This window comes from Leptonotus elevatus, chromosome 11 (assembly GCF_054856555.1).
Source record: "Leptonotus elevatus isolate MCC_2025b chromosome 11, RoL_Lele_1.0, whole genome shotgun sequence".
NCBI lineage: Eukaryota > Metazoa > Chordata > Actinopteri > Syngnathiformes > Syngnathidae > Leptonotus > Leptonotus elevatus.
In genome coordinates, this window is record NC_141249.1 from 21,867,756 (window position 1) to 21,883,577 (window position 15,822).

The following is a 15,822-nucleotide window of genomic DNA, read 5'->3' on the forward strand; positions in this document are numbered from 1 at the left end:
GAACCCTTTCACATGGTCTTCATTTTATTGGTCAAAACTAGAGATAAAATGGTATGTTCATTTCTTAATAATGTTTTTTTGCTTCCATATTGATCACTATTACTAACTGTATAATTCATTTAAATTTTTATTTTGAAATTAAGCAGAATTGTACTTTTTTGTAGTTTTTTTTAAATAAAAAAATACACTATAATATAGTACTTAAAAAAACATAATGAAATAAAATGTAAAGATACAGTTTTTGCCGCACTTTATGTTTACATTTTAATTGATATGCTATTCCTTCTGGTGTGCACGCTTTGGCCACCCGGGGGCAGTATAATTGGGATAAATGCGATCACAGTTATATGAGCTGTTCTTCGCAGAGGATGAAGAATATTAGCCTATGTGTATTTTTATGTTCTCTATATGCTATTCTTTTATGTTAAAATGTTGCGCTCTAACAGGAAGACGAGCGCATAAACCAATACATTTCCCAGGACGTCTATTTTCATGCCTTTCTGAAACTCTTTTAGTCTGGCTTTATCTCTGATGACGATTGGCTGTTCACCATGTCTCTGTACTGCACCAATGCATCTGAATGCAAATACTTTACATGCACTGTGATGGGTTGTATCCCTCAGTATTTACCAGGGTTGGGGGAGTACAACTTCCTGGTGCCTGGTATTGGATACCTTTCTTATTTCAGTGTTTCGGGTACTCTTGAAGGCTGCCCATAACAGTCACCGATAATTAAGGGCAAAAAAACATTAGAGAGAAAAGAAAGTTCTTGTCTTAAAATGATGCCATTGTGTTTATTGAAATGTTATGTATCGGTATCAGTGGTATCAGGACGTGGCATTCCATAAAGTGGTATTGAACCTCCCTAGTATTTACAACCCAAATTCCTTGTTAGGTAGACTGTGATTGTATTTATGTTTCCTCAAAGTCTTTGGCTACCGCAGCACAAACATGACAAAGCCACGAGTCAGAGAGTAACACAGTTGACTTTGCTATGCGGCGGCAGAGTTCATTGCGGGTTGCACTGGTCAAAGACGGCAAAAGTCATGTGCTCTGCTGATCAACAAGCGTAAATTCATTGGTCACGGTGCATTTTTCTAAGATGAGGGCACCGCTACGCTTGCGAGACGACAACCGAAAACGAGTGTATATCGGAATTGTTCAGTGCAAATGAGAATCTTGAGCAACTGTAGGGCTTGTTAAACAAAGAAGATAAAACACTTTGTTTATACAGGAAGTGTATTTTTTTTTTTTTAATGCCCAAATTTCACATTGTCAAAATACTAAAGAAGTACAGTAATTGGTGTCAAGGATGTATGTTAAAGTGGCGCACCTCTCATTAATCTGGACTTTTCTATACCTGTAACTAAGCCTGAAATTCATGTTGATTTACAATCATAATTGTCTTTTCTCTCACCTTCTTAACAATTGTTTGCCACTTATGGTTAGTGATAGAGCAACATAATACATCTATTTGTATTTCATAACTTGTCCTCATCATTTAAGGGAACCATGAAATGAGTGCATACGAATACAGTATGTGAATTCTTCTCCCATCAGAACAGCGTGAACTCATTTTATTATAATGAAGACTAAAAATAGAAAAACCCGGCTGAGTTTTTTTTTCTCGTGTCGACCTTGTGATACAGACGTCTCTCTGAAGCTTCGTCAACATGTCCACCAAGGTTTTACTCGCCATTGATCATTGTTTTTGTTTCGTTTTTTTTACGTCACGCATGTATTTTGAGGAATGTTGAGCACCATTCGTTACATCATCCAGCGACGGAATCGCGCTTATTAGCCCGCAGCAGAAGATGACGCAGTCAAATAAATAATACGTTTAAAACAAGTTTCCAATATTAAATTCAAATGTAATCATAAAAAAAAGTTGCATGACTTCTTGTCATGATGGTCATGGCCACAAAACAAAATGGATGACTTCCTGATCAATTTCACTCATGGATCCTTGAGACTTTTTCGCGATAGACATGGCCGCCCAATTTCCTGTCAATCGCGAGCTGATGTTGTCGTTATTCATGGCCATCAGGACAGAGCGGCGCTATGTGGAGAAGTTCTGGAAGGAGGTGCACGTGGGCGATTTCATCCGGCTACGCTGCAACGAGATCCTGCCGGCCGACGTCTTGCTGCTGAGCTCCAGCGACCCCGACCGCCTGTGTCACATCGAGACGGCCACTCTGGACGGCGAGACCAACCTCAAGCAACGGCAGGTGGTGCGCAGCTTCTTCGACCTGGTGAGTCGACGTCGTTTCCCGTCACTGGAATTGAGTCAATGGTACGGAGGTGCCTAATAAAGAGGCCGCGGTGTGGTTTGTTTTACAGGACTGCGACTTTGACCCGTCCAAATACGACAGCGTCATCGAGTGCGAGAAGCCCAACAATGACTTGAACCGGTTCCGAGGCTACATGTGAGTATCGTAGCTTGCCATAAGGCTTGTAAACTTATGGTTGTTTTATATTTTTACTTCTATTTTGTTTACATGGTTACTTAGGATTAACATTCTACATAAAAAGTTTTCTCTTTTTACTTTTGTGATTTTTTTCATTCTTAACTAATTTGCTCCCAAAAACATATAAATACGTTCTATTTTAAATGTTTTAAGAGTCCCAAAAACGTATTTATACGTTTTCATGTTTGTTTTTTTGCTAGAGCATACAGAAGGCTTTGACGCAGCCTCTGAACAGCAGAGAACAGGTGAAGCAATGGTAGTTATTTAAAAAATGGCCAGCAGGTGGCAACAGAGCAAAAAAGAACAACCAGGGCCATGTTGCAAACAAGCTGATTTACCCACAGTTCTAAACAGATTTGTGAATAATGATGAATCTTGGCTATATTCTAATGCTAATTGCTGCAAAACAGAAACAGATAGAAACATACTTTTTTTCTTAATTAAAGAAGAGACTCTAATCTTTCTTTTGGTAGGTTCCATGTTTTGTTAGCAATAGAACACAATATTCTGTGGGCCTTGCAAAATTTGTCAAAATCCAGTCAAACAGCCGGGAGCGAAGGGGATTGCTTCAGTGATTGAGTTAATTAAATTTAAATGTAATTTTACCTTTTAACTTGTTTTACAGGTTGTTTTTTTTTTTTTTTTTAGAAATGTTCTTTTTAAAAAAAACAAAAAAAAATCTTGGGATTCATTCTATCTTTAAACTGAATGATTTTGTTTTTATGCAATAGTGTTTACATTTTTTCTCAACTTAAAAATGTTTATTTAATGATTTCTCTTATTACTTATCTTTTATAATTTACCCAATTTACTTTTATTTAGTTTTTATGTTTTTCATGAGGTCACGTTTACTAAATGTTTGACAATTTCTACTTAGGGTGCTTTTACGTAATACTTTTTATATTTATCTAGGTAAAACATCAATCTTATTAAGTAAAAAAGTAAAAAAAGAAAGAAAAAAACTACATTAAAACAAAAAATAAAATGCATTCTTACAACATAAAACTTTACTAAATATATAAAACAGAATTGAGATTAAAAAAAAAAATACAATTAAAAAAAAAACATTCAATCTTACCTACAATTCTAATGAAGTTAAATGCTATTGAAAATGCATAGATTGGAAGAAGAAAAAACTCCTTAAATAAAGCCCCCTTTTTTGTTTGCAAGGGTTTGTCTAGATGTAGATATCGGTGTATGTTGGACATGTTATGCTTTAGATCATAAACTATTCCTCTTCCTTTCTCTTAGATAGGCAGTAGACACTTCATTCATCCACAAGGAAAAAATAGTTTTAATAGTCTCCACAATGAAAACTGCACAAGACACAACAGACATGCGTAAATACCAACACTAAAAACATGATTTAACATAGCGAGTAATTGTTGGTAAGTGCCGTGAATGTGAAGGTTAGTCAGGGATTAATTACCAAATTAGACTCTGTTTTTTTCTGGTAATTTGCGCTGAGATAAGACCTCTCTCTCTCTTAGTGAGGGAAGTCCGACTGCTGCGGTTTCTCGATGGTGATTGAGCGGCAGGTGTTGGGCTCTATAAATGGATGCTGTCCTCTGCGACATTCTGCCACGGGGGTGCGGGAGGACGCTTAACAGTGTAAAATCCATAAATCGTCACGCTGAACAGGCCGTCAGTCATTTTTCCTTTTATAAGCCCAAATTGTCCAATTTTCCAAGGGAAGTGCCGAGCCGACAAATAGTCCTCTGTGTCGCATAATTGGCATGATTTGCCTAATGTCGCCTGTACCTTTTAGCAGCGTGTGATCTTTGATTTCATCTCCATTGAATTTGAATCGCTGGGGCAGAATCCACCGGAGCGGTCGACGAGATGCACTTTACAAAGACAACCTGCTCCTGAGGGGCTGCACCATCCGCAACACGGAGGAGGCGGTGGGCATAGTCATTTACGCAGGTGAGCGACACGCCCGCGACGATGCCTCGGGACGTCCGTAACTTGCGTGACCGCCCGCGTGTGCGCGTGCATGTCCGCAGGTCACGAGACCAAAGCCATGCTCAACAATAACGGGCCTCGCTACAAGCGCAGCAAACTGGAGCGACAGATGAATGTGGACGTCTTCTGGTGTGTCATCATCCTGCTGGTCATGTGCTCCTTTGCCGCTGTTGGTGCGTGACACTCGATGTTTTTGTCATCCAAATCAGTCTTTTGTTGATGAACTTGGCCTTCATGTGAGTTTTATCAAACCAAATGGGATTGGGGAACCAAACCAGGAAGTCGAAACCTACCAAAATAAAACTGTTAAAATAATCAACAATTATTCACAACACCAGTTAACGCAGAGACAAATCTAAGTTCTCTTGTTTAGAAATAGTCTGTCAATACGTGTTCCAGCGAAGAGGCCTTTCATGCCAATGGGATTTGGGAACAAAAACAGGAAGCAGAAACTCAGCAAAATAAAGCGGGTAACGAAAGCAACATTAATGAATGACGCTAGTCATGGAAGCTGTTTAAAAAAACTAACTTGTTGACAAAAAGTTGGTCGATACCTGCTACAGGCTGGCAGTCCTATCAAGTCAATGAGATTGGGGAATGAAACAGCAAGTAGAAACCCACCAAAATAAAATAACAGAAGCAAGCAACACTTGTGCTCTGTCTGAAATGTATAACACCAGTCTCTATGATCCAAGTCAAAGTCCAAAAAAAAAAAAAAAAGAAGCTGGTCAACAGTAGCATCTATCAAGCCAACTTGAATAGAGAACACAAACAGGAAATAGAAACCTACCAAAATAAAGCAGGTGAGCAAAAGCAACACAGATGCATGATAGTAGTCATGGGAGATACAAAGTCCTGGGGGGTAAACAGGAAGGAAAAACAAAGAAGATCCAAACCAAAGTTGTTTATGTGTGACGTTATGTTCTTATGAATGCAGGTCACGGGCTGTGGATGTTTCAGTACGGCGATAAAAGGCCCGTTTTTGACGTCCTCAGTCCGGAGGGCACAAACCTGTCACCCGTCTTGTCGGCCATCTATCTTTTCCTCACCATGATTATCGTCTTCCAGGTACGTAACATCCTACCTTTTGCTAACGTGGCTAGCATACAAAGGTTTGTCAGCATGAGAAGCTAATGTCGCAGTCAACATCTTCACTCAAACAGCCGTTGTCAAGAGAAGACTTAAATGGTCGTCATCATCTCCAGCTGAGTGTCCAAATCAAGTCAAGTCAAGTCAAGTGATAAGCATATGGCAGCTAACCCGTTGGCGACTAGCGAGCTAACAGCTAATGCGAAAACCAATACTGTAATGTAAAACACCAGTCAAAGAAGAGCCAGCATCCAGCTCGTCTTCCATTGGTGTATGAATGTGTGTGAATGGGTGAAAATGAGCTTTTGCAAATCACTTTGAGCACCGTATGGTGTAGATTAAAAGTGCACTCCCATTTTTCAGCTAGCTAGCGAGTTTCGCTAATGTAGCAGTCTGTGTCTTCATCCGGTGCTCTTTGATGTCAAATAACACTTACAAATGGCTGTGTATACTCTTTCTGTTTAAGGGTCAGGTTTTATTGATTTATTGCTGTTTGTCTGATTGCTGACATACCAACAAAACCCAAAAAATGTCACCCTGTGCTGGTCAGATGTGAAGCTTGTGTCAGTATGCACAAACAAATATTTGTGGACAGGGATTTTCCATTTTCTGTCCCGCTGTGACATTTCTCGATGCACTTGCAACACATGACTTTTTGTTAATGTTCCAGGCACACTGTTAGCAGCAGTTGCTAAGTGGTGACTTTTACTTAGCTTAGCATGTTGAGCATTCAGCTAGTAGCTTTAGTTTTTGTTTTTGTTTGTGCTTACTCCTTTGCTGTTACCGTTTTAAGCTCTTTAGCCATTACCCAACTCTTTAACATCTAGCTATTGTTTTTGTTCCACCTATTTTTTGTGCTTTTTAGCCTTTTACTCTGTAGGCTTTTGCTAATATAGCACTTTAACCATTGTTTTTTTTTTTACTAACTGTTGTAGCTTTTTAGCCATTGCTATTTGCCAACTAGTTATTTAGCCATTATGTTTTGCTAAATATTGTAGTCACAACCATTTTTATGGAATTTTCTAAAACACCTGTACTCAGATTGAAGTGTCATTCCAACCAGACTCAGCATTTTTACACATTTGGTAAATCTTATCACGTTACTTCTCTTAGCTCTTTATCCATAGCTTCTTACCAATTTATTTTATTTTATTTGAGTTCTTAGCAAACATAATTAACTTGTTTTTCCCCCAGGTGCTGATCCCCATCTCGCTGTTCGTTTCCCTCGAAATCGTGAAGATCTGCCAAGTTTACTTCATCCACCAAGACGCTGAGCTGTACGACGAGGAGAGCGACTCCCACCTCCAGTGCCGCGCCCTCAACATCACCGAGGACCTCGGGCAGATGCAGTACATTTTCTCCGACAAGACCGGCACGCTCACGGACAACAAGATGGTGTTCCGCCGCTGCACCGTAGCGGGTGTGGAGTACTCGCACGACGCCAATGGTGAGGCCGCCATTCTTCCAAAGCTATTACAGTGGCGGTGTGCTTATAGAACAGTTTGTTGTCATTTCAAAAATATATTATTTTATCTATCTTCTAAATTTTTTTAAATAAAGTAAGCAATTAGTCAATAAAACAATGTGCCCTGTTCTCTCAAGACTTAGTCCAATAACATACGAAAAAGTGATTGTAGAGGTTTTGCCAACCTAAAGGAGGAAGTGACATCATGGTGAACCTGTCCTATTGCGTGCCTGTGTTGTCCTCCAGCAAGACGACTTGCCATGTACCAGGAGATGGACTCGGAAGAGGAGGAGTGTCCGTCCCACGGCGGCACGCTGCCCAGGCGAGACAGTGTGGGCAGCCACCACAGCGTCAAGGTGGTGCTGCGCTCCCACAGCACCAAATCCCACCGCAGGACGGGCAGCAGGGCCGAGGCCAAGAGGGCCAGCATCCTGTCCAAGCACACGGCCTTTAGCAGTCCCATGGTCTGTGTGTCCACTGCCCTCCGCTGACCTTCATTGTCTTAAGATTCCTCCTACTGTCTTTCACTTTGCGCCCTACATTCCTCCATATTTTGTCCCCTACTGACCCTTATTGTCTCTTGATGCCTTCCTCTGATGTCCAATCTCTGTCCTCCACTGTTTTTTCTTCACACTCACTGTCCCCTGTCCTCCAAAAGTTTGCCCTACCTTTTGTTCTCCATCATCCTTCACGATCCCCCAATTTCCCTGTTGTCTTGCACTGTTCTCCTAGGCCATCTGCTCCCCCACTCACTGATAAAAGTCTCTCCGTGCTTCAGGAGAAGGACATCACACCCGACCCTCAGCTAATGGACAAAGTCAACGAATGCGGCAGTCAGATGGACTTCATGCGCTTCCACAGCCAGCCCATGTCGCAGCTGCCCTCCGACCTCGGCGACGTCATGGACTTCTTCATCGCGCTGACCCTCTGCAACACGGTGGTGGTGTCCTCCCCTGACCAGCCGCGGCACAAGGTAACCTCTGCAGATATGTCTTCCATGATACCGCACCTGTCCCTGCAGGAGTGTGCTTCATTTTTGCCTTTGTTTAGTCACCACTGTCATCTGTCAACAACTAGTACTTCAACGTCACCCCTCTCCTCCAGTCTTCCACTGTTAACATGTCTCTCCGATGTCTTTTTTTTTTTTTTTTTTACGTATCGCATTACTGATTCACAAGTAACTGCTTTCTGTCTTCTGTATGCTCTAGCATAAAAAAAAACTACTTTATGCTAGAGCATACAGAAGGCTTTGATACAGCTTCTGATATAAAGAAGTCACTTAAAGCAATGGTAGTTATTACAAAATAAACGACCAGCAGGTGGCATCAGAGTATAAGAGATCAACCAGGGCCATGTTGCAACAAGCTCTTTCTGCCAGTGTTTTCAACAGGCTTGTGAATAATGATAAAAGTTAGCTATTTTCTAAGTCTAATTGCTGCAAAACGGAAACAGATACAAATATATTTTTCTCCTGGTGAAAGAAGAGATTCTACTTTCTTTTGGTAGGTTCCACATTTTTATCGCAATAGAACAGAATATTCTGTGGACCTTGCAAAATCAGTCAAAATCCAGTAAACCAGCCGGGAGCGAAGGGGGTTGCTTCAGTGAAAATGGCTACGAGTGAATAAGTTAATAAATTAAAGTACAATAATTTCAAAGTGTCCCATTCATTCTTTGACTTTCGGTATGCAGCTCTTGAAGTAAAATATTCTGGACAGCCCTGCCCTACTGTCACCCCTTTCATCCTCCATCTTGTCCCCAACATTCTTCCAATGTTTGGCCTCCATAGTCCTCTGCTTACCCCAATGTCATTTCCTTGTCCTCCCCCGTTTGTCCCCCCCCCCCCCCAGTCTTCCACTGCACACCCTCCCCCACTGTCATCAACGGTGCCCCATTGTCTTCCACTGTCCTCCATTGTCCCCATTATCACCCATCCTCCTCCACAGTCCCCATGCACTTGATAGCCTGCCAATTCCTTTTCATCACTGGAGAGGATGTCCAAACTGCTTTTTTTTTTTTTTTTTTTTTCTTTTTTTTTTGAAATAATGTACGGATGAAAGAGTGCCAATTACTTCACATTGATTTAATTTTTTTCTATGTAAGATGTGTCCATCTTTTGACCAGAGAAGCGTTTTATTTTAGCTTTCAGTGTTTTCTCATCGAGCACAGACTGTTTTTATTTGATGTGCTCTCTCTAGCCTGCTCTCAGTTGTATATCCGTGTTTTGTTTTATGTGGGTGTGGCCGTCCCGGTCAGAGGTCATATCCTCTCTTCCCAACGCCGTGCACCAGTTTGTCTCACCATCTAATCAGTCGGAAATGTGGAAATATCACCCGCGCATATTTGTTTGCTTGTTTTGCTCCTTTTTTTTTTTTTTATGCCACTGTGATTGTTCACCTTTTTGTTAGCACGCCCTTGTGCATTCACCTGAATGATTTATAGGTTCAAGATGTATGCATGTGATAAGGCTGGATGCCAGGGGGGGCGTACGGTCAGTCACTTGGCTCCACTATTGTACTGTGCTGCTGCCTCAAGGGGGAAAAGAGAGCAACACAAAGGTTATATGGAAATGTTGTGTGGCACTAACGGTGCGTAATGGTGTCTCTCTGTTCTTTTTTTGTTGACAAAAACCCTGAATGTTCACTGATGAAAATGTATGTGTGTCCTCCATTTTGGTTTGAAGCAGCCATTTGCCACTTAGAAAGAAGAAAAAATTAGCCGCTACACCAGTTTAACCCATCAACACAGAATTTGGTGAACAACCGGGTGCGCGACAAAGTCTCAAGGACCCATTCATGAAATTCAACAAGTCGGCCATTTTTATTTGATTGGAAGCAGCAATGTCCCCTGGAAAATTAGGTATCATCACATGCTTTTTTATTTTTTTTATTTTTACTGTTTCTTAAATCCACATGATATTGGGTGGAAATGTCTGTCCTGACAGGATGTTCGAAAAAATCTCAAGGACCCATCCCTGAAATTCCATAGGAAGTCAGCCATTTTGGTTTGAAGCAGCCATTTTCGGAGTGAATTCCAGGTCTCCTATTATGGAATTCGCTGAAATGGGTATCCCAGACAGATGGGCGAAGCTAAGCTTTTTTTTTCTTTTTTTTTTGCCTGTTCCATCTAAAATGGCTGGAGCGTGACGTTCATTTTACCCATGTGTGTGTCCTCTAGGTCCGGATGCGATTCGAGCTCAAATCCCCAGTCAAAACCATCGAAGATTTCATCAAACGCTTCACACCGAGCCGCCTGACCTCCGGCTCCAACAGCAGCAGCTCGTCGAGCCTCGCCACCAACCGCTCCTCCACCAAGGGCTGCTCCAGCGTGCTGTCCTCCCCCTCGGCCGACAGCACCCTTACCAAGCTGGAGGAGGAGGAGGAGGAGGCTGCGGCGGTAGCAGTGACCGAACACGCCGTCAGCTCTTCGCCTCCCACCTACGACGGTAAAATCAGAAGCCCCGAGGGCGCTGACCTGCGCTATGAGGCCGAGTCGCCAGACGAAGCGGCGCTGGTATACGCCGCCAGGGCCTACAAGTGCTCCCTTGTCGGGCGTCTCCCGGACCAAATGACGGTGGATCTGCCCCACCTGGGGAAGCTGAACTTTGAACTGCTGCACACTTTGGGCTTCGACTCCACCAGGAAGCGCATGTCCGTGGTGGTGAAGCACCCGCTCACTCAACAGATAACCGTCTACACCAAAGGCGCCGACTCTGTCATCATGGACCTCATTAAATCCCCCAACACAGGTAGGTCTTTGTGCTTTATCATCTGCTGGTTGATTATAAGGAAGAACAATTAATACATGTTGTGTTGACTATTGGTGTCCATCATCACACTCAATGTGCTCAGTTAGAAGGCGCCTCTTAAGCGGTAGGCCCCCGAGGACAAATGTCTCCACGATCCAGCAGTCCTGCAGCGGTGCATTTATTGGGCACAACAGAGGAGTGTTCCTCACTGACATGTCATGTTAGTATAATAATAGAAGTTGCCGTATCCAATTGTGTCCAATGTGGAACTGTATGCCAGGGTCTTTGTATTGTTGTTCTAACACTCCAGCCTCCTCATCCAGCCTTTGCACCGCACCTCAGACATTTCCACTAAAGTTATGTAAGACGATTAAAAAGAAAAGGAAAAAGAGAGGGCAAAATAAAAACAATGAAAGAATAAAAGTAAAACATCCAATAAAAGTGGAACAAGATGAGAAAAAGGCATAAAAAGGGGAAGATACTGTCAATGAAAGAAAAATTTGAAAAACGAAGCATTTTAAAGGGAAAGTAGCGGGGAAAGCGAACCACCAAATTATAAATAAATGAATAAATAAAAGGAAAGAAAAAAAGAAAACTGCAAAACAGGATAAAAAAAAACACAAATAGGAAAAGGACAGAAAATAGATTAATCCAAAATTCTGAAGAAGAAAAAAATGACTTAAAGAAAAAGGAGGAAAAAATAAAATTTAAAAACTTGCTAAATGAAACAAATAAAGGAAAATGAAAGAAAAATTGAAGAAATTAAGAACCGAGAAAGAAAGCTAAAACCATGGCAACTCTGCAACAGCTCAAGGCTTTTCACTAAAGTTATGTAAGACGTTTAAAAAGAAAAAGGAAACAGAGAGGGCAAAATAAAAACAATGAAAGAATAAAAGTAAAACATCAAATAAAAGTGGAACAAGATGAGAAAAAGGCATAAAAAGGGGAAGATACTGTCAATGAAAGAAAATTTTGAAAAACGAAGCATTTTAAAGGGAAAGTAGCGGGGAAAGCGAACCACCAAATTATAAATAAATAAATAAAATGAAAGAAAAAAAGAAAACTGCAAAACAGGATAAAAAAAAACACAAATAGGAAAAGGACAGAAAATAGATAAATCCAAAATTCTGAGAAAAAAAAATTTAACTTAAAGAAAAAGGAGAAAAAAAATACAATTTAAAAACTTGCTAAATGAAACAAATAAAGGAAAATGAAAGAAAAATTGAAGAAATTAAGAACCGGGAAAGAAAGCTAAAACCATGGCAACTCTGCAACAGCTCAAGGCTTTTCACTAAAGTTATGTAAGACGTTTAAAAAGAAAAAGGAAAAAGAGAGGGCAAAATAAAAACAATAAAAGTAAAACATCAAATAAAAGTGGAACAAGATGAGAAAAAGGCATAAAAAGGGGAAGATACTGTCAATGAAAGAAAATTTTGAAAAACGAAGCATTTTAAAGGGAAAGTAGCGGGGAAAGCGAACCACCAAATTATAAATAAATAAATAAAATGAAAGAAAAAAAGAAAACTGCAAAACAGGATAAAAGTAAACACAAATAGAAAAAGGACAGAAAATAGATAAATCCAAAATTCTGAGAAAAAAAAATTTAACTTAAAGAAAAAGGAGAAAAAAAAATACAATTTAAAAACTTGCTAAATGAAAGAAAAATGGAAGAAATTAAGAACCGGGAAAGAAAGCTAAAACCATGGCAACTCTGCAACAGCTCAAGGCTTTTCACTAAAGTTATGTAAGAGCAAGATGTTTTGAAATGGTGCCATTCACAGACAGCTCAGTGCCTACCTTGAACCTATTAAAAAAAAAAACACACAACCTGCTTGTGCCGTTTAGTCCCCCCTTGGTGGTGTCAAATCATTGTTCTATTTATCGTCCTATTGGGGGTGTTATTATTCCAGGCATACAAAAAAGACCTTGCATGCAGTCGCACAGAACTCTTGGCGAGTTCCCAGCATGCCATTTGACAATTACTGGCAAACACGCCCGTGTTATAATGTGATATGAAAGTACTGATATTGCAAGTAGAGCCATAAATCACAAGCATGTCAAAAATGCAACCAATAAATTCTGTATTCCCATGTTAAGCCCGACTTATCCAATTAAAAATAGTTTTAAAAACTTTTGGGGGGGGGCGGAGAAGGAGAAGGTGTTTCAATGTCTTGTCTTGTTGTAATGTGTTAGCGTGTTAAAAAAAAAAATAATAATAATAATAATAGGCAAAAATTATATTGGCTGGTCTGTGTTTAGCTGAAGTTCGCAGTTGGCTGTTGAGCTTGAGAAAATAGTTTTGGAGGTTAAGGAACATTGCGGCGATTTTCTTCTTGGCCAGGAAGTGTCAGATGCTTAGGTCATTGTGAGCAGGCGCATTGCATTGTCTTGGTAAAGGAGCCACAAATGGCCTCTTCTAAGCAAAACAAGTATTTTTTATTGTTGCCTAGTTTGAAAAAAAACAAAATCTTACGCGACAAGTCCTGTAACTTTTCTGACACACCTCATGTTTTGGTTCTGCATTATGTGCAATTAGTGTCCAGGTTACATCATTTTCCCCCTTCAATAAAAGGCAGCTTCCCATCATCCACCCACCTCTTCCCGGTCCACAGGCCTCATTGGGCGCCCGCGCACAACACTGACTACTGTGTTTCACCGTTGGGTGCTGGCAGCCAATTAGAACGCAGAGCCAGTGCAACATCATGGCCAGGCAGATCCTTCATAATGGCTCCATTCACACGACTGGAGGGTTGTTGAGTGTCGCTATGCTGACGCTGCTGCTTGCCGAGTGTTAGCCATGACTTCAGCTCACCGCTGATCTCTGCAGGCCGAAGCATTATCAGAAGCATTCACCTCCATTCGTTTATTCTTTGTAATGAGCGTTTCTATTGGCTGCGCTGTTAACACGACGGCAGGATCTTTTGACTCCATTCGTGCTCCTCAAATACGTGTTCTATAGGGTTTAATTCTGGAGAGTGGCTTGGCCAGGTCTAAAACCTTCCACTTCTTGTACCTGATGTTCTTTTGATAGCACATTTTAAGTGGATTCTCTATAGAGTTTAAGTCTGGAGTTTCACTTAGCCAGCCCCCCCCCCCCCCCCCAATTTTTTTTTTTCTGCTCCTTGTTCCGGTTGCTGTTTTGGCACTGTGTTAATAATGTGTTGAAGTCTAGAGATTGATATTTCTTCTAATAGCCATACAAAATGTTTCTGTAGACTACAGTCATTTCCTGTTTAGCATACAGTATGTGCTCATATGCACTTTGTCGTTTTTTTTTTTTTTTTAATCATTCCTATCCCTCTGGTAAAGGTTGTCTAAATGTTAAAAAAAAAAAAAAAAAAAAAAAAAAACATTTAGGCAAAAGTTAATAAAGATAACGAGAGTGCGCTCATCATTCTTAAGATGGCTGACAGCTTATCAGTGCCTGCAAGCTGTGCTGTTATTACATTACAGCCTGGCAATCTCTCTTGTTGCTTGGCCGGGAGACACGAGACTCGTGATCATGCGCAGCTCCCCACGGGGAAAAACACACAATATTGGATCATATTAAAACCGTTTAGAGAGTAATTGAGAGGAAACCTTGTTCGGGTGTTTGCGCCGCAAAGCGAGATAAGCCGCTCAAGCAGAGAAAGGGCCACATTTTGCGCTCAAAAGCTACATTTGATTTTACAACATAAAACAAATATTAGGGGGACTCCTGATAATGTTGCCGCTTGATGAGTTTGATGATATGGCGGCTGGCGTTTTGAGGCGTGAGCACAGATGGCGTTGGTGAGCATCCAAAAACGCAGCACGGACGTGTCAGTCCTCTTCTGCCAATCTCATCAGCATCTTTCGTCTCCTCCTGTTGTGCCGTGCGTGTTTCCAAGGTAACTCCAAGGGCAAACGGCAGAAAAAGATCGTCTACAGAACCCAGAACTACCTGAATCAGTACGCCGCTGACGGCCTGCGCACGCTCTGCATTGCCAAGAAGGTAATTCGCCGAACGCAGGGAAGCTCCCAATTCTGGAACCCCGCGGGGGCAGATGAGGCCCGGCTGGCCCGACCGACGTGGCGGCATTCTTCGTGACTCACTCGCGATCTGTGCCACGATCCCACATGGCTGATTTACGCCAGTGTGAAAACCGTCACCACAGTGTGGCCGTAAAACATGTCCTTGGAAAACTATTTCAGCATTTATTTGATATCTTTGCCATCCAGCTTGAGGTCCGTGTGCCAGTGCCGTCTTTGTCCTCACTCGTAGGACAACTCAGTCGATTGATTGTATCTTACGAGTAACACTTTTTTACACGAGTAAAAGACCCTGTAAATTGAATTCAACTATTTGTTTCTGTATACGTTATAAACAAATACTTAATTGCTGAAAACTTACCTTTTGTTTGCATCAGCAGTTAACTCATTCACCCGCAGCCATTTTAATCGAAGCAACCCCCTTCGCTCCCGGCTGTTTTACTGGATTTGACTGATTTTGCAATTGCTATAAAAACATGGAAGCTACCAAAAGAAAGATTAGAGCCTCTTCTTTGATCAGGGAAAAAAATATTTCTATGTGTTTCAGTTTAGCAGCAATTAAGCATTAGAATAAAGCAAAGTTTCACCATTATTCACAAATCTGTTTAAAACAGTGGGTAAAAGAGCTTTTTGCAACATGGCCCTTTTATACTCCGCTGCCATTTGCTGGCCGTTTTTGTAATAACAACCATTTCTTCAAGCGTTCTCTTCAGTTCAGAGGCTGCTTCAAAGCCCTTCTGTATATGCTCTAGCACAAAAATTTGTAAAAAAAAAACAACAACATATAAATACGTCTTTGGGAGCATGATAATATTTAAAATAGAACGCATTTATACGTTTTTGAGAGCAAATGAGTTCATTGTAATTGTGATGTACAGTTCGCTAGTGATTCTTACACCCCAAAAAGCATCTTACCTTCAGATAGTCCGCTGTCATGCCATGGCTTTAGAGCGCCTCATTGTGTTCCCGTGACGGAGAGAAGGCCCAGCGTACAGACAGGGGCTTCGATATGGCTGCTCTAGAGTGCCCCGTTGTTGTGACGTGGAAAAGCCCTGCAACAAACTATGAGGTGGCAT

General features: G+C 41.2%; 1 protein-coding gene across 1 annotated transcript in view; it reads left to right on the forward strand.

The window, feature by feature from the left end:
• The window catches only part of atp10a (ATPase phospholipid transporting 10A), a 28,403-nt gene that overhangs the window by 2,638 nt on the left and 9,943 nt on the right, over positions 1-15,822 (forward strand). The window contains exons 2-11 of the mRNA XM_086088494.1: positions 2,048-2,252; positions 2,341-2,426; positions 4,288-4,394; positions 4,475-4,606; positions 5,371-5,501; positions 6,717-6,969; positions 7,234-7,451; positions 7,766-7,960; positions 10,165-10,735; positions 14,605-14,708. Of these exons, the coding sequence (XP_085944620.1) occupies positions 2,048-2,252; positions 2,341-2,426; positions 4,288-4,394; positions 4,475-4,606; positions 5,371-5,501; positions 6,717-6,969; positions 7,234-7,451; positions 7,766-7,960; positions 10,165-10,735; positions 14,605-14,708 (2,002 nt within the window). The remainder of the gene's footprint in view (positions 1-2,047; positions 2,253-2,340; positions 2,427-4,287; positions 4,395-4,474; positions 4,607-5,370; positions 5,502-6,716; positions 6,970-7,233; positions 7,452-7,765; positions 7,961-10,164; positions 10,736-14,604; positions 14,709-15,822) is intronic.